At 60.4% G+C, this 20,296-nt stretch overlaps 1 protein-coding gene across 2 annotated transcripts in view; it reads right to left on the bottom strand.

The window, feature by feature from the left end:
* Positions 1-2,064: 2,064 nt before the first annotated feature.
* The window catches only part of SCUBE1 (signal peptide, CUB domain and EGF like domain containing 1), a 122,562-nt gene continuing 104,330 nt past the window's right edge, over positions 2,065-20,296 (bottom strand). For both annotated transcript variants that reach the window (XM_036931446.2, XM_036931447.2), the window contains 12 exons: positions 17,924-18,043; positions 17,474-17,578; positions 16,407-16,523; positions 15,480-15,617; positions 14,090-14,293; positions 11,610-11,771; positions 10,161-10,328; positions 8,452-8,613; positions 6,696-6,893; positions 4,994-5,146; positions 4,526-4,605; positions 2,065-2,940 (listed from right to left, as the gene is read on the bottom strand). In XM_036931446.2, coding sequence (XP_036787341.2) covers positions 2,788-2,940; positions 4,526-4,605; positions 4,994-5,146; positions 6,696-6,893; positions 8,452-8,613; positions 10,161-10,328; positions 11,610-11,771; positions 14,090-14,293; positions 15,480-15,617; positions 16,407-16,523; positions 17,474-17,578; positions 17,924-18,043 — 1,760 coding nt within the window. In that variant the 3' untranslated portion in view covers positions 2,065-2,787. The remainder of the gene's footprint in view (positions 2,941-4,525; positions 4,606-4,993; positions 5,147-6,695; positions 6,894-8,451; positions 8,614-10,160; positions 10,329-11,609; positions 11,772-14,089; positions 14,294-15,479; positions 15,618-16,406; positions 16,524-17,473; positions 17,579-17,923; positions 18,044-20,296) is intronic.

Raw genomic sequence — 20,296 nt, 5'->3', positions numbered from 1 at the left:
CTCCTTGGAGTTTATCGACTGGTCAGCCAACTGAGGGTCCGTGCCAGGCGAAAGGCCAGGTGGGTCTGTGGTGCTCAAGGCCAACGTCCCATCGGGAGTGGGATGTGCTCCTCCCGGTGCGGCTGCTCCATGTCCCGTGCCTCCCTCGGGCAGCGCAGGACTGCCGCCTCCCTGCCCCTCCTTGCGCCCCTCTTCGGGACTCATCCCTGGGGCCCGCCCGTCCTGGGCGCAGACCTTGTCCACCTTCCCCGTTTCTCTCCACTTCCGCCTGGAGCCGGCTGGAATGGCCACCTTGTGGCCGCCAATGTTGGCTTCTGTGACACGGAGCGGGGACAGTCATGCTTTGCTGCCCAGAGATCTTGTGGGACCACCAGTCCCCGAGGACCGGGACCAGCTCTGGGTTTAACAGGCGGGCCCGCCAAGTTCCCCGGTGTGGGGCTGAGGGCTGGTGTGGAGATTCAGGGCGGACCCCATCCCAGGGCTTCGCGTCCATCCGGCAGTGTGGGGGCCCGTGTTCCTGGGGAGCGCGGGCTGGATGGGACTGTGTGGGCGTCTGGCAAGTTGAGCTGTTGACTGCTTGGTCCTTGTGAGGGGCGAGTGCCTCCCGTCTGAGTCTGCCCTTGTCCTGCGCTGCCCAGAGCACACCAGGCGGGGTCTGCCCATAGAGGTGGTGACAGCTGGGGGTGTGGGTGACAGCTGCCAGAGATCACCCAAAGGAGCAGCAGGAGGAGGTCAAGGGAGGTCAGAGCTCTTTGTGGTCCTCTCTGGCTCTTCAGAGAGGGTTAAAAATACCCTCCCAGGACCTGTCCTTGGAAGCGACGGCTCAGGGCTCATTCTGGGGGACCTCTGACTGGTTTCTGGGGACGAGCAATGGCTGGACAAGGGAAGACGCTCTGTATGGGAACTAAGGCTGGCCTTCAAAGACGGTGAGCAGGGGCGGGGCAGTGTGGCCCCAACAGCGCTTGTCAGCTAACGCTGACCTGCCCACCAGGTGTGAGCCCCTCCCAACTTAGCTGGGTGTTAGCAGAGAAGGCACCGAGGGCAGAGTAGTCAGGCTGGAGACTCGCCATTGCTGACACAGTAACAGCAGTGAATAAACCCTGTTTTGGATTGTGAAATTCGTCATGACCTGCCCTGTCATCAAGCCCTGCATCTCCAGAGACCTCAGTCACCTGCCCTGTCCTCACCTCAGCATGCCACAGACGGTCCTCAAAGGGTGCTCATCCCTAACTGGTCAGCCCGGGCCTGGGGTTAGGAGGGGGACCACCTAGAGGTGCCCTGGAAGGCGGGACTGGAGTTCATCTTAGGATGTTCCTTGGAATTCTGTGCGTGTGTTAACTCCTCCTACGCGTGTCCTACAGGGCGGCCAGCAGTCTGCAGCAGACAAGGCCTCGGTATGAGGGGCTTTGCTAGCTCTATTCCAGGGCTCGCTTCCCGGCTGAGTGGGACGCCGTGCAACCTGGTCAAACTCCAGACTTTCCTTTTTTAAAGATACTCTCAGAGGGAGGCAGCTTGGCGCCGCAGACAGAAGACTGCGTGGGCAGCCGGGCCCTCGGCTGGCTACTGGGGCTCTTCTCGCTGGTGAAATCAGGAGAGGGCTGCTGCTCTGAGGCCCTTTTTATTTTCAGACACTGCGCTCATGTGGGGAAGGCACGGTGGGTGGGCACATCATGCACCCCAGGGTCATGGCCTCAGGGTCAAAGAACCCTTCCAAAGTTTTCTGCTGGGTCCCTGCACCCACATGAAAGGGTTCGGGGGAAACTGCCTTATGCCACGTTCCACCCGAGGGCACTACTACAGCGAAGCATCAGAGCCCGGTTTCTAAAGAATCTGTATTCCAAAGTGTGCCCAGGGCCAGCCTGCCTTCTGCCCAGTCCCAAAGGAGCCCAGACTCCTGTAAACAGAAGCGCCAAGCGCCTGGAGCAGCAGTTGAATTAACTGGGGCAGCCGGAAGCAGCTGGGGCTGTGCTGACTCCAGGGAGAAGAGGTGAGGTCGCAATTAATACTTAGTTACTAAAGAGCATTTTCCTAAAGTACCCACAAACAGAAGTGTATATACATATATACATATATATATATATATTTATATTTATATATAGAAAGTACTTAATTAGATGCTCTATCCCAGGAAAGCACATATCTACAGTCTCCTCCCCTAGCAGCTCTTTTCTGCTTCAGCACAGAATCCTTAAGCCCAGCCACGTGGCACCGTGTCCTGGGCCTGGGGCTGGAGGAGTTGGGTGTGGATGGCCTGAAGGCACTGACTTGCTTATCAAAGCCCCCCAGAGGCCAGAGCCCTTCACACACCCCTTATTCCAGGCAGCCTGGCCTCCAGTCTCTGAGTGCCTCCCCTGGAGACAGGGGCAGCCAAGCTCCTCTCTCTCTCCCGAAGTGCCAGGTGCAGGGCACATGCAATCTCCAAAGGCACCCTCAGCCCAGGACCTGCTGGCATGGTGGCCCAGAGCATGCTGGTCCAGTCTGTGTCTGCTAGTGCCAGCTCAGGACGGGGCACTCTTGGTGTCCTGGAAATGAACAGGTGGAGGAAGCATGGAGAAAGGCTGCCTTAAGCAAGGTTTTCCCACTGGGGTGGAGATGGGGGTGCAGCCGGGCAGGCGGGGGTCTCTGCTGTCCACGGGCCGGTCTGCGTTTCCTGAAGGGCAGCCGCCATGGTGATCTCCAAGGCCGCGTGGGGGCTGTGGGCTGCCTTTCAGCTTCTCCTGTGGAGGGAAGGCGCTCTCCCCTCCCCTGGGACACAGGCCATCCCCAAGCAGGGCGGCTCCACCAGCGCTATTTGTAAGGCCGTAGGAATCGGGACACTTTGGAGCGCAGCAGTTTGATGAAGGACCTGGGGAACATCTCTTTGGACTCCTGGGCTGTGTACTTGAAGTAGTTCTGGGGGTGTGCCAGCACGTCAAAGAGGGCCTTGATCAGCTTCTTGTCCTGCAAGGCAAAGGGAGGCTGGGTGAGGCCAAGGGTTGGGGGGCTGGGGGGTGAAGGCCCTGAAGGGGCCCGTGAGGTGTCTGCAAGGATGCGGAGGGGGCAGAGGCTGGGATGGCTGGTGAGCTGCAGGACCCCACTGACTCTTTGCCATGAACACCTTTTTGGTTTTAATAGTTGAATTTTTTTAAAATAGTTTTTTGGTTCTAACTCTTGGGGTTTCACTAATATTTTATTTAAAAATGGTTCTGCTGGAAAACCCAAACCAACTGTGCACACACGCCCAGCCACCCCGAGAAAAACTCATGAGTCCCCTGTGTGCTGGGCAGGACCAGAGGCTGGGGACGGTGTTGGGCCAGAACCTCAGCAGCAACTGCTCCCAGCGGGCTGGGGACCAAATACTCAGAACAAACCTCAACTGCCAGGTGCCACGGAGGACCCTGCCCCGTGGGACTCCAGGCGGCTGTGACCTGCCCAGGGGACAGACCCTGAGCTGAGAGCAGAAGGAGGGGTGGACATTCACTAAGGAAAGAGGTCAGGGAAGAACGCTGGGGAGGCCTTGGGGGATGTGGCCCGAGAGCTGCTGCAGAGGCAGGTGTGGCCATGCCTGGCCAGGCTTTACTGGCCAAGGCTTCTGTCCTGAGAGACAGGAACACCTGTAGTTCTGCGGAGAAGCTCCCAGGGCAGAGGGCTGGGGTGGCAGGGGAGGGCGAGGGGGAGAGAGGGGTGCCATCATCCCCGGACGGCCCTCTGGCTCCTGCTAGACAGATGGCTGAGCCTGAGGAGGTGCGCAGCTTTGTGCTCGAGACCTCCAGGTCTCACCCTGGGTGTCTCCGCAGCACGTGAAACCTTGGACTTACAACCACCTACCGTAAGCAGAAGCGCAGCAGGCCTGGTGAAGCCCCAGCCCTGCGAGCCATCCCTGTTTCTCAGACTCAGAGGGAGGGCCCAGGGGGCCTGCTGGGGTCCCCCAGCTGGTAACAGCTGGAGCAGGAGTGAGCCAGGTGCACCGGCTCAGCCCTGCTGTCCACGTCTGCTCCGCCCGGGCTCCCAGGCTGGGGGTGCTGTCTGCCCAGAGGCTGAGCTGGGGCCAGAATGCCAGAGCCCAGGCAGATCCCGGGGTCTGGCCTCTCATGGTGAGAGCCGAGGGCCCTGACATGGCCGGTGCCTGCTGCGTGGTGGCCAAAGCCCCCTTGGTGGCAAGATGGCTCTACTAAAAGCAGAATGAGGAAGGAGCCAGTCCCAAAGGTGGCAGGGATGCCATTGATTTTCAGAAGCCACCGTGTCAAACTACCCCATCTCCCAGATGAGGAACGTGTGGCTGAGGGCTAGTGAGGAACCTACCCAAACCCGTGTCCCCAGGTCCTGGGCTGGACCCACCAGACTCACTCAGGCCTCCTGGTCTGGAAGGACAGATGTGCCAGACCCGGGCCCCAGGCCCCCATCACCTTCTCCCCTCCGTCACCACCCTTCTCCCCTCACTTCTCTGGGGGACTGGAGGGCAGAGCCGGACACGAATGGCCCTGGACCATTGCAGGCCCCTATCCCAGGATTATAGGCATCCCTTCCTGTAGAGAAGCTCACTCACCTTCAGAATTTCCTGGTGATTTTCCGAGGCGTAGAGCCGTCCATCCCGAACGATGTCTTCTATCAGTTGCTGGTAGTCCTCTGCAAACCCGCGGCAGGGAAGGTAGGCGAAGGGGCGAGGCCCTGCCTCTTCCCCCTCACATCCGCCTCGGCCCTCCCCTGCTCTAGCCTCAGGCTTCAGGCTGCAGCCAGGGCAGCTCGGCTTCTGTGCCTCTGTACCTTCCACCCAGACTGTTCTCCTTGAGGTTTGGCTAGCTAGGAAACTCTTACTTAACTCTCAAAACCCTGCTTGGGCAGTACCTCGTACTGAACCCTGAGGACACCCTAACTGCTCTGCGTCTGCCCACACTATACCCCTGTGGGCCTGTGGGCATCTGCCAGGCTGGAGCTCCTTGGGGATGGGGAGTGAGATTTGTCTCTGTGTCCCCAGGGCCAGGCGGGGCTCGGCACACAGCGCAGCCGCTCTTACCATCGTAGGTGACGTAGGGCACCTGGAACCCTTTGCCGCTGTTGCCCTCGTTGGATTTGAACTGGATCCAGAGCTTCCGGGAGCGGGAGGTGAAGGCGATGGGCCTCTCATAGGTCTGGCAGGTCTCATAGGTGGTAATGGACGTGGGCGAGGCTGGGGGCCGAGGCACACTGCTGGTGAGCTGCCTGCAGGTCCTCAGCCCTCGCCTGGCCTGCCTCCTGCCTCAGGCTGCGGTCCTCTCCCCCCAGTCAGCTGCCCAGCACCCACAATGCCGCCCCCCCAAACACTCAGCTCTCTAGTCTCCGCACTTGTTCCCTCTGCCTCGAATCCTCTCCCTACTCTCAATTCCACTTCCTACTTACCCTTCTCAGACCAGTTTCTGTGCCCCCTCCTCCAGGAAGCCTCCCTGACTGCTCCATTCCCACCTTGCCATGTTCCCACTGTGCTTTGGTGACACCTTTATTAAAGCCTCTCTTTGTCAGGTTGGCACTGTCTCCCTCCAGCCAAGTGTTCCTCGAGGACAGGGTGCTTGCACACAGCACAGAGCCAGGCTGGGGCAGAGGGGCAGATGAGGAAGGCCTGCCCCCTGTGGGTGATGAACCAGGGGGAGCTGCTGACCCCTGGGGTTCCTGGGGCCGGCCAAAGGGTACCCCACCTCCTCACTGCTCCCTGGGGGTCTTCCTGAGGGGCCCTCAAAACTGGAGAGGCTGGACCCCCTAGAGCTCAGCCCTGGGGGTGGACAGTGGAGGAAAGGATTCTGGGGACGTGAAGAGAGGTGGATAATGGGAGTGTCTGGGGAGACGGTCCCAGGCTGGGCTCTGACTGGCTGTGTGACCCTGGGCAGGCACTTTGCCCTTTCTGGCCCCAGGCCTCCCGTTCGCACACTGGCACCTTCTGGCACATCAGCTGCACTGAATGGGCACGGAGAGGACAGAGCCCCACAGCCTCCCGCTCCTCTGCCCGTCTCTGTATCACAGACACTCCAGGCCCCAGTGGGCAGGCGTGTTTCTGTGCCTGCACGTGCCTCCTTCTGGCCCAGGGCGGTGACTGGGAGCTGGTTCCCTGTGGCATGGAGGCCCTGCAGCAGGCGTGAGGTGCTGGGCCTAGGCACATGCTGGCCCCCGGGGGGCTCAGGGGCTTCCCTGCCTTTCCTGCGGCCGTGGCCAATCTGGGTACACACTGGTCGTCACCCCTGCTGAGGGGCCCGCTGCTGCTCAGTGCCTAAAGTCTCCCCTGAGCCCCTGGCGGGGTGACCAGCCAGGAGAGGGGATGGGCTGTCTGACCCTGGGGTACCTTGGGTGTGTGCACTGGCTGGCTCTTCAGTGCTCCCCAGAAGCGCCCGGGTGGAGGACGCCCTGCAGTGTAGGGGCCATTCCCGGGCCTCCCGCTGGGTGGTGTGCAGGATGCAGTGGGACAGCTGGGATAAGACACTGGCTGGTGGTCAGTACCAAACCATTCTTGGCCAGGACGTAGGTCCCCCTAAGCTCTGGGCTCTGATGCCCACACTTAGGCCCCCCTAAGCTGTCTGGACTGCTTCCTGGAGTTCTGTAAAGCCCAGTTCTCAGAGTCAGATGGGAGTGGCTTTAACCCTGCCTCCCAGGTGAAGCCCAGGGCCCTCGCCCTGCCCTGCAGAGCTGCCCTGAGGCTGAGGGGTGCAGGCCGAGCAGGGCTGGCCCCGAGGCCCTGCTCGGCCTGCACGTACCGCTCTTCCTCATCACCAGGACGTCGCCGCACTCATCCTCAATGGGCAGGAAGATCTCGGGGACCACGATGAGGATCCTGCGCTTGGGGGGCGGCGAGATGTGCCACACGCACTCTGCATTGGCTGGGTAGTCGCCGGGGTAGTTGGGGGACTCGATGTAGCCCGTGTAGTCACCTAGCTCACCACCGCAGTGCTGGTCTGTGGACACCAGGGTGTGGGTCTTGTCAGACCAGGGCACACGGGCCCTGGAGGCCCAGGGCAGGCTGGTAGCTGCTCCACCTCATGCGGCCCCTTCCACCTGGTCCTCCCATCTTAGGAACCCCACCTGGGCTGCTCCTCAGTGGGAGGGCAGGTCCCCATTTCTGTGTTGGTTCTCTGAGGCCCAGCCCAAGTATCTTCTCACTGGGCACCCTTGGCTGCCTGGCCTGGCTGTTCTGTGACAGGGCCTTGTGGGGGTGCCGTGTGGCTGGCCCACTGAGCACCCCTGGACGCTGTCTGCTTGCTCTGCCAGCCCCTGCTTCTCTTCCTAGTGTCACTGTTGCTCACAGTGAAAGCCCAAGTGAGCCCCGACGTCCCTGTCCCCTGCTCCCTGTCTGCCCACCCCTTTACTCAGCAGTCCCCGAGTGCCTGTGTGTGCCAAGTGTGGGCGCCCTCTCCACTGAGCAGGCAGTCTTGGGGACAAGCAGGCAACACAGAGAGAAAAAGAGACATGTTCTCCTTTTTCTTATTAAGCTGTATACCCTTGAAGAGGCCAAAGTGACATTTTTATGAGCTAAACGGTTCCCAGGCTTAACTTAAAATAAAGGAAGTCACCTTAGTTATGCAAACAGAACTGAATGTAAATTGAATTAAATATACATGGTTTTCTCATACATTTTCAGTATCTTCTCCTTCTATCAATGGAAAAGGAAAGATTTCATTTTCACCTTATCTTCCAGAAGCTTCCCTCCCATTTGGCTTCCCCCCCTTACACTCCTTAGGATGTTTAAAACCCCATCTCTGTCGAGCTCTGCCAGGGTGTCTGTCCTCCAGCCCAGGTGGCCACAGGCCAGGCGGGGACAGCTCCAGGCAGAGGGGACGGCTCCCGCCTCCAGCACACAGTCCCTTCAAGGTCCTTTAGGCTGTTGCAAACATGACCAGTGGCCCAGAAAGGGGTAACTGGCTGGAAATTGATTGGGGAGAGAGAAAAATACCAGAAAATATGCCCCAAAGGACTCTGGGAAATGAGTTACAAACATGTAACATGAAGGTAGCGTCCTCTCCGTCATGCTTGGTGACTGGCTGAGTGGGGGCTGGGATGCTGTCTATTCCCAAAGCTTCCTGTTCTACCAAGTTTCTTGAGCTTTGCAGAGGCAAAAGAAGGCAGTCTGCACTCCTCTTGCCCCTCCACACTGAACATGCTGAGCACACTGCCTCCTGCCCACTTGGCAGTCTCCCCGGGTGCCTTTACCACTGCAGGGCCCAGCCTTCGGCAGCTGTCCCACAGGACCCCTGGCATGGAGCCTGGCTCTTCCCTCCCTAGACCAGATCCCTGAGCAGGGCCTAGTGAGCGGTGCCGGGCCAGGGTGCACCCTCCACACCGTGGGCTCCTGGTGGACGCAGAGCTCCCAGCACGTCCCACCGTGCCAGTGTGGACGTGCCTGCGCAGGAAGGAGCCGGCGGTCTCCCTGCCCATGCGATGTGAAGTCAGGGCTCACCTGCCCCTCCAGCCCTCCCTGCACTCCCAGCTCCCAGCCTTGGGAGGAGCGGCACCTACTTTTGCAGTGCGAGACGTTGGTAGAGCCGTCAAAGTCAGTGCTGGTGTTGCCCGGGCAGCTGATGCAGTGGTTCTGGCCAAACTCGGGCTGGTAGGTGCCCACAGGGCAGCGGATGCACCGGTGGGTGGTCGTGTTATAGTGGTGGCCGGGGGAGCAGTGCACTGTGGGGGCGGCGCAGGGGCTGGTGGGAAAGGCAGGCCTTTTCCCCAGGTCTCCCTGCCTTCCAGTCTGTCAGCACTGAGTTCAGGGCCCTTCCCCGGGGCCCTGTGCCCCCACTCCGTTCCCTGGCCCTGTCCACGGCTGTGCAGACAGTGCTTGGCAGCCCACCCCGAGTGCCCGCCCTCAGGCTGACATCCCAGGCCCACTGCTCTGGATGCAGAGTGGGGTGGTATGGACGGGAGGGAGGAAATGTAAGGCTGCCTATAGAGTCCTCGGGGGAGGCCAGTGAAGGCAGCACAAGGGATTTTGTGTGGAGCCCAGAGCAGCCCGTGAGGCTCTCTGGGGCAGGAGAGGTAAAGCGCAGGTCCTGGGGTTGGGGGTGCTTGGAGGGGGGCTCAGAGGCCATGGGGACGAGCTGGCAGGGGCTGCAGACAGACTGGAGTGAGGTCAGAAAGAGAACTCGTGGGACTCCACAGCTTCTCGGGGCACCCGGCAGGGCAGGACGGAGCTGCAGAGACTAGAGGGGAGGGGACCAGGGCTCCCGGTGTGTGGGGCTGAAGGAGCTGTGGCCTGGCAGGGGGTGTGGTGTTGAGCTCGGGGAGGGGCTGCACCAGAAACACGGGGGCTGGTCACCAGGCAGTGCTTTGCTCTTCCCAGTGAGCAGATGGGTTTATTCAGACTCGAGTGCATGCATGGGACTGGGACCCCAGCACTGCCAGGTGGAGGGGTGTGTGAGGCTGAGCCGGGCAGGGCTACAGGCTGCGGCCACCAGAGATGGGGACTGACTGCTGCCCCAGCAACTTGGGGCTCCCGCTGCCACCTCGATGGGGGCGATTATTGGGAGCAGCTGGGGACAGTGAGCAGGCTGTTCTGGAGAGAAGGGGAAGATAGGAGGAGGGGTCCAGACCTGCTTTCTACAAGGCCGACAGGGAAGGCAGAAAAGCTGGTGGGCATCTGGGGGGAGGTGGGGTAGAGAGCTGGGGTTTCCTTTTTCAGAGTGGGAGGGTTTGGGGCAGTATGTCAGCCGGCGGGGACACCGTCCCTAAGACCTCAGCTGGGAGGGAGCATGTGGGGGGGGAGCAAGTGGAGATGAGGCCTGGGGGGCAGTTTGGGGAACCGGAAGGGAAGGTGCGGCAGACTGCCAGACCCTGTGCAGCCTGGAGGGAGGGCCTCCAGGGAAGGGGAGAGCTCTGGCCTCAGCCTCCCGCCCCTGCCGCCCCCCTGCCCCTCCCTCCCTCCGACCTGCCTGCCAGCACAGTGCAAAGCTCTCCCAGCGCCCTGAGGAGCTGGCGGCCCCCAGCTGGTGCTCTGGGGGCTCAAAGTTCCAGACTGTAACTCTTGTGCCTGCCTGGCCCTCTCATCTGAGACTCTTGGGCAGGCTTGTGCTGGACCCCGTGTTGTCCCCGTCCTAGCGTGTGGCACAGTTCTGGGCACCAGTGTCCACCACCTGCTGGCTCCAGACTGCTCTGACCTTAGCGGTTTGCCACAGCAGGAACTAGGGGTTCAGGGAAAAGCCCAGCCGGCCCCTTGGGGGTGGGGGCGTTCTCACCTTTGGCCTCACAGTCCTGGAAGGAGGCGGCGCCCTCGTGCTTGGTGAGCAGGCCCCCTCCACAGGGGAAGCAGCTGGCGCGCCCAGGCTCAGGCTGGAACGCGCCCACAGGGCAGGCCTGGCACGGCCTGAAGCCGTGGGCAGAGAAGGAGCCGGGAAGGCACTGGCCTGGAAGGCAGAGGTCACAGCTCAGGCTGGGGTGGGGCGCCTGGGGGAGGGGGTCCGGGCCGGGCCGAGCCAGGCCCCCGGCCAGATGCTGGCCGCGGCTCACGCCCCGTGCAGCCTTGACTAGACCTGGCTTTACTCTTCCCTCCCGTGAGAAGGTGGGGAAGAAAAAGTAGCTTTGCTGTCAAGCTAGGGAGCGCGGGCCCCACACCGAGAGGTGGGAGGCCGAGGGAGGTCATTTATTTCTGAGGGGCTGTCCCCAGGGCGCCGACCACCCTGGGCCTTCCCATAACTGGGGCCGTCAAGCTCCAGGCTGAGGCTCCTTGTCTGGCTGCAGGGCTGGGCTACGGCAGATGGAGGAGGGTCTGTGAGGTCCCTGAGGGCACAGTTCGGACAAAAGGAGGGGGCAACACATCCCAGCAGAAAGTCTGGAGGTACAGGGTACTGAAGCAGGGAGTGAGGGGTGGCACTAGTGCCCCCTTAGCACAGATCCTGGAATTCTGTTCTGCCAGTGGCCACTCTGTGCTCGTCACCATCCCCTGGGGTGGAGGCTGCTCTCCTGGAGGGCACAGTGAGCCAGCCTGCAGAGCTCGGGCTGGCCTCTCATCTCTTCGGTGCCCCAGAGGAGGCTGCAGGTGTCTACCACCCTAAGGATCCCATTTCCCCACCCTCACAGGTACACCCTTCCCCACCCATTCTCTCAGGTGACCCCACAATGGCCCAGGAAGGGAGGCTGGTGGTGGTGGTGGTGGAGCTATGCACCCATTTCACAGATGAGGTTGAGTGGGAGAGTAAATGGTAAAGCCATTGGCAAACCGAATCGTGCTTGGTAAATTGAAAAAGGGCTTTCCAAGCCATTGTTAGGGCAAACTGTAAAGTTCTCTGTGTAGAGAACATTCTTGTCCAGGTAATGGCACACTCCATATAGCATTTCGATGATGGAGTGCTCCATACAAGGTAACACGTTTGGTTGACCATAAAGCAGTACCCTCCATTATAAGTGGTAAGGTGACCTGTAAATGACCAAGTGTTGGTGAACTGTAAAGTCCTTTCCAAACTGCATGATGCAATTTCAAGATGCAGCCAGTGCTTGCTAACTGTGGGCGCTGAGGGTCTGCAAGGCACTTTGGAAATGCAGCTGCACAGGAAGTCATGGCAGGCTCTGGAGGCGGCAAATAACTTTACGAAGTACGACAAGGCACCTGGCCCTTGCTTCGGGAGCCCTGGGAGGCTCTCCTGTCCCCCAGGCCGCGGCCTCCCCTTCCAGGGTGGACCCACACTTGCCTCCACATTCGGATATGTTGTGGGCACCGGCCGGGCCAAGCCCATCGCTGCTGGGGCACGGCGTGCAGCTGAGCTGGCCGTCCTTGTCCTGGTAGGTCCCTGGCGTGCATGGCACGCACTGGCTGGGCTCTCCACTAAAGTGGGTTCCAGGCCTGCAGGCCACTGCGGAGGCAAAGTGGAAAGATTGCTGGAGGCAGAGGTGGGCAGCAGGGGCCAGGCGACCTGTCTCTTGATGCCTCAAGCCCAAGGCTCTTACAGAAAGGGCACAGCCCTTGTCGCTCAAAGGGCAGAGTGGGGCCCACACCCATCAGAGAAGAGCCTGGGGTAGGAGCCAGGCCGGCCTTGAGTGAGGACTCCCGAGGCCTGGTTCTGGTCTGGCGCCCCCTCCTGGCTGTTTCTGCTCAGGGCGCTCCGCAGACGGGGCTGCCTCAGCCCTCTCGTAAATGCCTGGGGTCACAGGGCTCCACTGGCACCTTTGCTCTCTGCTCCACAACCTGCCCTCCAGCCCTGCCCCTGTAGCCTGGGTACCACCTTCGTGCCGGTAGTCCCACGGTCACTTTGCCCGAACCGAACTCCCTGCCTTCCCTTCCTTCCCCATGTGGCAAGCTGGCCCCTAAGGACGGGGCAGTGCAGAGAGGCTGGGGGGTGACAGAGACCCGGACAGCAAGGCCTGATGGCAGAGGTCAGCGCAGGGCCGGCGGGCGGAAGAGCGAGCCAGTGTGGGGGGCTGCACTGAGAAAGTAAGCCAGTTGGCGAGCAAATAGGGGCACTGATGGAGAAAATAAGTGCGGGGTGGAAGTTTGATGAGGAGCAGGGTGTTGGTTTGAACTCAGAATATACTCCCAGAAAACCCGAATCAGCCTCGGGGGAGGCCGGTGCCTTAGGGCGGGTCCGCGCCTCTGGTGGGGGCGCTGAAGAGCAGCCTCGGCTGCAGTCTTCCTGCCGAGTGCAGCCCTGCGTCTGGTCACCCAGCGGAGGGTCATACTCAGAGTTTAGGGACCACCAAGGAGACCAGAGGCAGGGAAATGAAAGCTCGAGGGGCCGCTCCGAAGGAGAGGGCCCTGGAGTCCGGAGGACGGGATGTCACCTGCATCCCTGCACAGGAAGGGGACGCCGCCGGAGGACTTGGTGACATTTAATGTGTGTGGATGGATGGTGAGGTACAGGCTGCCCAGGCGCGACGCACGTGCACACGCGGGAGGGCGGGTGCAGCAGCCGCTGTGAGCGGCTCCAGCCGGGGAGCCTGGGTGGACAGAATACGGAAGTTCTTTGTTCTGTCTGGCAATGTTTCTGAAAGTTTGAAGTGGTTTCAAAATTAGCTATTGAAGACACCAGAATGCCGTCACCCAGCCCCTTGCCCCCGCCCGACATCTGCCTGCTTGCTGCTCAGGGTCCTGCCCGCACTGCCTCACCCCAACCCTGCGTCTTCTCCAAAGGTCCCCCTCGTGCCTCTGGCCCAGCGTATGCTCCGCGCTCCGTCTCCACCAGCCCCGTCACCATCCTCACCCGGATGATTCGCGGGCGTCTTGGGCTGACAAGAACAGTCAGAGCTCCCCATCTCCACCACCCCATCTTCCCCAAGTCTCCCTCAGATCGGGAAATGATGCCACGCACCCCCTCACCCGCCCCTGTGGCCCGCACCGGGAGCTGCCCTCCATCTCTTCCTGGCCTCCCTTTCCAAGGTGTCCTCTGAACTTGCCTCATTCTTCCCACCCTCCTGCGGCCGCCTGGGTCTGGGCCCTGCCTCTCGCGCTGGGCCTCTTTCCCCTCCCTGCTCCACTCGGCCTTCCCAGAACAGAGCAGAGGTGCTCCTCTGCCTGGGGTGTTCGGCAGTCCCCACGGTGTGCGCCGAGGCCTGCAAGGCCCCTCCTGCCTCTGGCCTCGTCCGGCCCGTGGGTGTGCTCACGAGGCCTGCCTGTTTCCCCACATAAATGTAAACCCCATTAGGAAAAGGACTCTGTCTGGTTCACGGCCACTTGGTTACTGGGGGCTTCTCTAGCCCTCTCAGCAGGCCACGCCAGGGCTCTGGTCCAGTCACCAGCCTCATTCACCTGGACCCTGGCTGGCCGCCCACCCCAAGCTTGGCTGTGGGCCTGGCCTCACCTGCTCTTTGCAGTGCCTCGCTGCACCCTGCGTGGCCCTCAGCCTCTCATGTACCCTCACTCTGTGCCCACGCCTCCTCCTCTGGGAAGCCTTCTCTAACCACAGAGACTGGTCCCTATGCCCCTTGGGCCCCTCCACTGTGGCCTTGATGACTGAGGGTCCCGTGTAGGAACGTTCACCAAGTGAGAGCCTTGCCTCGGCCCCGGCTCTCATGTGACAGCCGTCATGCACACAATGAGTGCCAGGGTGCTTCTCTCTGGCAGGCCTCCCTGTGTCTGTGCTGGCCCGACACGTGTCTCCCCTGTGTGCTGCATGGGGATGAAGGACAGAGAAAGTTTGCCACGCTGATGTCAGAGCAGCCGGGGACAGGGACTCACCGCATTGGCCATCCTGAAACACCTGGCCTGTGCCACACGGCCCCTGGGCCTCCAGGGCCTTGGCCGGCCACTGGGCTACCTCGTACTCGGTGCCAGCGACCTGGACAGAGAACTGCTGCCGGCTGACGGATTTGCGCAGAGTCTTGATGGCGGCCTGCAGGCTCTGCTCCGCTCGCCTCCTCGTGCAGTCTGCGTCACAGGCATCTGCAGAGGCAGGAGAGACGGTAACTCACACACCCCTAGGAGCTGCCTCTGCCAGGCCCCTCTGCCAGGCACTGTGCTGGCTGGGCCTCTGCTCAGAGAGCATTCGCCTTGTTGTGTCCATCTGACAGATGAGGAGACCGAGGGCCCCAAGAGGTAAGTCAGGTCACATAGCAAAGAGGAGTAGAAACCAGGCCTCTGCTGCCCAGCACATCATCTCCCAGGGCAGAACTCACCGAAGGGTGCTCCTCTCTGCCACTCAAATACCCCTGGGGCTGCCACTGTCCCCAGAATCATGCCCAGCTCTCTGGCCTCGAATCCAAGGCCCCCTGTGGTCCAGACTCTGCCTCCTGCTTTGCCAGCCCCAACCCCCCAGCACTCGATACTCACTGTGCACTCCACTTTCTAGCCACTGCCCTACTCACTGCCTCCTGAACACACCCTGCCCTCTCTAACCTCTGTGCCTTGGCCTGTTATATTCCCTTTGCCCCGATGCCATTCCCCGGCACTTCTTGCACCATTTGGAACCTTGATTTCAAGTCCTGATTCAAACGGTGCCTCTTCTGGGAAGACTTCCTAGGCGCCTCTCTTGGGGAGAGACCTCAGCTCTGTGCCCTGCTTATTCTCATGCCCCTACCACCAAGTGTCTCCCTCGGCCTGGGTAGTCTGCATGCGTCTGCCTCCCCATGGCTGGGAGTGCCGCCAGATGGGTGTCACGGTCCGGTCCCCGCTTTCCATAGGGCCCAGGGCCAGGCACACGCAGCACACATTTGCTGACAAGTCAGTACTCGTTTACAGTTAAGAGGAAAGAGCTGGTAGGAAACACAAGCTAGCAGGGCAAGTCTCCGCCGGGAACCTGGGAAAGACAGATCCTTGGCTCACCCCTTCTGGGGAGGCTGCGGACCTGGGTGTGCTCTGTCTTCCAGGCCTCAGCAGGGGTGTGGAGAGGCGAAGGGAGGCCGAGGGGCTGTCACTGTGGGCTCCTGAGCCCTGCTACTCTCACGGCCCATGGGCCTTCTCTCCCATCCTGGGATACAGGCAGCAGTTTTAAGGGCCTGGCACAGAACCCTGGCTGCCTGGCTGGCTTCCACCTCCAGCAGCCATGGCTCCGGTGGGCACCCAGCAACAGGCCCGCCAGCCCTGCCTGCCATCCTGTGGCCCTCGGCGCCCGTGAGGGAACCTCGCTCACCTGAGGTCTCTTCTATTTTTGTCTCGACTTCGAACTCTGCTGTGATGTGGGTCACCTCCTTGGATGGGGACTTCCGGCCACGGCGCCTCTTCTTGGAGGAGTCACACTTGAGAGTCACAAAGGTCACGTGGCAGTTTTCTGGACAAGGAAGAGACCCCTGAGGCAAAGGTGGCCTGGGGCAGGGATCAGGGTCCTACCTAGCCCAGCACGCATGCTGCCATCGGCGGGAGTCTCCCCTTGCCTAATAGTCCATGGAGCAGACAGGGAAACTAAGGCTAGAGAGGCTGGGCTGGCTGGAGGTCTTGTGGGGGGCTGGTGGCTGAGCCAGGCCCTGCGCCAGCCCCCGGAGTCCACCACACCACTGCAGCGTATTTGCTAGTGAGGCTGTGCTCCAGCTCCGGGCGACTCGGCCTGGGTCAGGCCTGCTGAGTGCTGGGGCTTGGCGGGTTTGAGGAGGGGTCCTGGGGAGCTCAGGACTCTTCATGGAACAGAGCTGGGATTTTTCCCTCCTGGGACCTTTCTGCCGAGCTTTCCCTGTGCTGTCCCTTCAGCCTAGAACATCCTTCTTGGCCACCCGCATTAAAGAGAGAGCCCCTGACGGAGCCCAGAATTCCTTCCGTTTGGACACAACCAGGCTCAGAAAGCCCTGCTTTGGGGGCTCACCTGACTCGGGTGAGGCGGGGACTTCAGAGCCCAGGGATGCTGGGGGGCCCGAGTTTCCCACTCAAATGCTGGCCTTCCTCCCAAGGACCCCACCACAGTCTGCAGTGCACCAGGTGTGGCTCCCGGACTACAGCGCCAGGACAGGAGGATGCAGAGAGGCCCCCTCCCTTGGAAACCCAGCCCCGCTGAGCCCTGGGCTCGCCACTCCCAGGCATGGGGGCCCCATCTTCCCTGGCGCGGGCTGGCACCAGGCGGCCCACTCACCCAGCAGCGGCTGCCTAGGGGCCTCCTTTGCTGGCTCCCGGCCGCGGGGCCGGAGGTGGCACTTGGCATCCCGGATCTTGAAGCGGGCCTTCTGCCTGATGGGGCTGGCAGGGCCACCTGGGGAGAGACAAAATCCCCCCAGGTGTGGCCTGTCCTGTGGGAAGGGAGGCGGTGGGGGCTGTGGAGGGAGTGCCGAGTGTGAGGGGCTGCTGGGGGCACAAAGCTACGGGGAACTGGGGCGGGAGGACCTCCTCAGCCTCATTTTTCTCCCTGTGAGGCCTGAAAACGGTGGAAGTATGGCTGGTGGGGTCAAGCTCAAGCCATCCAGCCAGAGACCCCCTGCTCGGGAGGAAAGGAAGGCGGCCTGCCTCCACGCCTGCTGCCAAGCCAGCTCACTGGGCCCCAGCTTTCAGGACAGGGGACTGAGCGAGAGAGGGAAGCACGAAGGGGAGGGGTTTGAAGACAGGTGCCCAGAGCCTCTGGACCCAAGAGCCTGTGGTCACAGACGCTGGAGTCCCGTCACATGTGTGTCCAACACACGCAGACGCCCGTGCTGCTCAGCGCGGCGTACTGAGCAGGCAAAGCCCCTGGTCGTGGGGGGACTGGCTGCGCTGTGCCGACTGGGACCTGGCAAGTTGGTCCCAAAGGGCTCTGGAGTATGCCACGCCTCCAGCACTTCGGGGCAGGGGCTTCCAGGGCAGCTCTGACTCTGGGAATCTTTACAATGTCATGGCCACAGCAGATGTTACTCACTTCACTGAAACTGAGTCTAACACAGACTCATAGCACCTGTGCGTCACAGAGTTATTCTGGAATTGGGGCCCTGAGCCTCAGGGCAGGAAGGGCCCTTCCATGGTCCACTGTCCCTGGGCTGGGACTCGGCCTGCAGCTTGCCTGCTCCTAGGTCCTGGCCCTGCTCTTCGCTCCCTAGCACCCTGGGCCACGCTGGGCAGGCTGCAGGCCAGGAGGCTCTTCCCGGGTCTGGGCTTTTCCCTCCTACCCCCCACATAGAGCCGGACGCAAACAAAGGGGTCGCCCAGATGCCACAGGGGCAGGCCAGGGGCTACCTGAGCAGCTGGGCCCGGTGCTCGAGCTGGTGCTGTTGCGTCTCTGTGGCGTCTTGCCCTGGAGACCCGGGACACCGCAGCTCAGGCTGTAGCTGTTTTCCGAGTCTGCAGAGAGGCCAGTAGTGAGGTGGGCCAGGATGCCCCTTCCTTCCAGTGCCCCAAGATGCAGGGGGTCTCAGAGGGGTCACTGAGTCAATGGAGATGAAGGTCAGCACTGACCCTTATGTCCACATGACTCTGGGGTAAGTGGCTGGGCAGGAATGAGCCCATTGCACTTATCAAGAGGGACACAGTGGCCCCCAGAGAACCCAGTGGACCCCAGACAGCTGCCCGGGGTCACTCAGGGATCAGGGTCAGGCTCTTTCTGGGAGAACAGCAGGGAGCAGGGGCTGGACCCCAGGGAAGGAAGGCCCCCCTCAGCATCCCATCCCTGGGACAGCCTCAGGTTACCTGGCATGAAGAGTGTGTGCATCGGGCAGGAGAGCTGGCAGCTCTCCACACCACTCGCCCTGCTGCAGGACAGCCAGGCCTGGGGCGAGGACTTGGCTTGAGAGAGACACTTGCCCGTCTCTGAGGAGAAGACACAAGGGAGGACTTGAGGGTGGAGGCTTTCCGGGGCCAGTAGGGCCGCTGAGGCTGGACCACTAGGGACTCCCAGCACACTCTGTCCCGTGGCCGGAATGTCTTACTGGGAAGGGGCTGTGAGACGGCGGCACCCACGTGCATCTGGAAGTGTGGGCATGCTGGGCCCTGAGCGCTGGCTCGCTCCCACCACCTAACGCTGGTCCAGCCTGTCTGTGAGAAGGGTCCCATCCCATGTCCAGACCCAAGGGCAGGGCTGGGTTCCCCAGAGCAGATGTGTACACCAATCTAGGGGAAGGATGGCTGAAAATGGACATGGGCTTCTAGAGGGCTGAGCCCTAAGCATGGGAGGGTCGTTAGGAACCCCTCTCTAGGCAAGCCCTGAACACATCCATTCGGTGTCTGAAGATGTCCAACACTGAGCTCTTCAGAGTTCCCATGTGTTTGTTTATCTTTTGGGGATTAAAAAATTCCTCAGACTCCTAGGAAAAGACAGTTCAATAGTCATGGTAAACATCAGAACTGATTTTATAGATGCCTAATCGGTCAGTGACACCTGGCCTGAATGAATATGCCTCCGGAAGTGTCACACTGAGTCTGTTGTCAGAGGTGGAGTTGCTCGGGTAAACACGCTGGAAAGGGGAACTTAGAAAATTAAATCAGATTGGGCAATTGGCAATGTGGCTGGACATTTTCAAGGAGTCTTAGAAAACAAGTAATCCAGAAATAAAACCAAACTCGTGGCCCTCTAGATATTAACATCTGGCCCCCTAAATAAATACAAGACCAAAAGCCCTCTGTTTTCAAAGAATCAAGAAACTATGAATAAAAACAGCGGCAGATAATGCAAGTCAAGAGGGCTGCTGGAAGAACCTGCGTCGATCCTGGCTAGGAAACAGGAGGAGGGAGACACCAGCCCCCAACAGCTCCGGATTTCCTCTGAATTACTAAAAAGGGGATTGTAGGTAACTACAGACAGACAAGTGCACGGCTTTGGCTTTCTTGTTCGCCTGGGGCCACTTGTGGGGAGACGCAAACCAGTTGGCCCTGAGCGACGCCATGCTCCTGGGGTACACCAGGGTGCCCAGCGCTGCTGGCCCTTGCCCCAGGCCATTTCTCAGGGCTGTGTGCAGTGAGCAGCTTCTGGGGTGACACCCATTTCCTCGTGGACGAAGAGCAGGATTGGCTTCCATACCGTGGATGCAGTGAGTGACCCACGCTGGGTGTTTCTCAGCTGTGATGCAAAGCCACTGCCTGCACAGCACGCCTCTGCGCTGATTGCCCTGCGGGGCACGGACTAACACAGACGCGCCCTCTGGCTGCTTGCTGTGCCCTGAGTCTCCAAGTCCTCGGTCTCTGACCCAGGAGTCTGGTGACTTTGCTAAGTGCCCACAAAACAGCCAGCTGGCTTGCTTGGTTGTACTTGGGGTGAAATCTTGGACGCCATCATGTACACCACTAATTCCACCACCACAGAACACCGAGGCCCTCAGAGGACAGCTTAAGGTCACCTAAGAAGAAAACTGACTGGCAGTAAGTAAAAAACAGGAAAAAGAGTATGTTTGCCTTAAAGTAAGGATGACATCCGGCTGTGGAGAACATGACGGGTGATGAGAAGAGGCAAAGCTGAAAAGGGACAGGAAGTTGAAGTGGCTCAAAGGAACATGACCTTGAGTTGCTTGGATTTACTAAAACTACTCAGGTAGTGGGACTTTCTAACAATCCTTAGTCTTTCTCCAAGGTCCAGACGGTACCTGCTGCCTCAGGACCGAGCTCAGAAGACAGCCCTCCCTCTCGGGGTCAGAGTCCCTGCCCGTGGAGCAGGGAGGGCACGGTCTGCTCTGCAAATGGAGCTGCCAGCTAAAATACACCTGACAGGTTCTTTCTAAAGGCCCAGAAAATCCTTCTACCCATGATTCAAATTACAGATGATAGAAGCCTGTACACACTGATATTATGTATGACTCAAAAACAGATTCCTTGGGGTGACGTTTCCACAACACTGGCAGAACACCAGGAACAGAGCCTAAGAGTCCAGAATGAGTCTTCCCAGGTTGCTATGAACTTCTTTCTTCTTGGTATGAACATGCAAAGGATAGGCCACACTCTCAGGGGCCAGACTCACAACAAGGCGGGCACCTGTGCCTAGGGCTTGCCCTCCCTGCCTCAGCGATGCTCGGGGGAAAGCAGGTAAAGTGTCTTCACATTGTGTCCCAGAGTTACCTTGAAATCCGCCAGCAC

Source organism: Manis pentadactyla, chromosome 10, assembly GCF_030020395.1.
Source record: "Manis pentadactyla isolate mManPen7 chromosome 10, mManPen7.hap1, whole genome shotgun sequence".
NCBI classification, from domain to species: domain Eukaryota; kingdom Metazoa; phylum Chordata; class Mammalia; order Pholidota; family Manidae; genus Manis; species Manis pentadactyla.
Note: the sequence above shows the minus strand (reverse complement) of the source record. Positions and strands in the feature narration are given on the sequence as shown.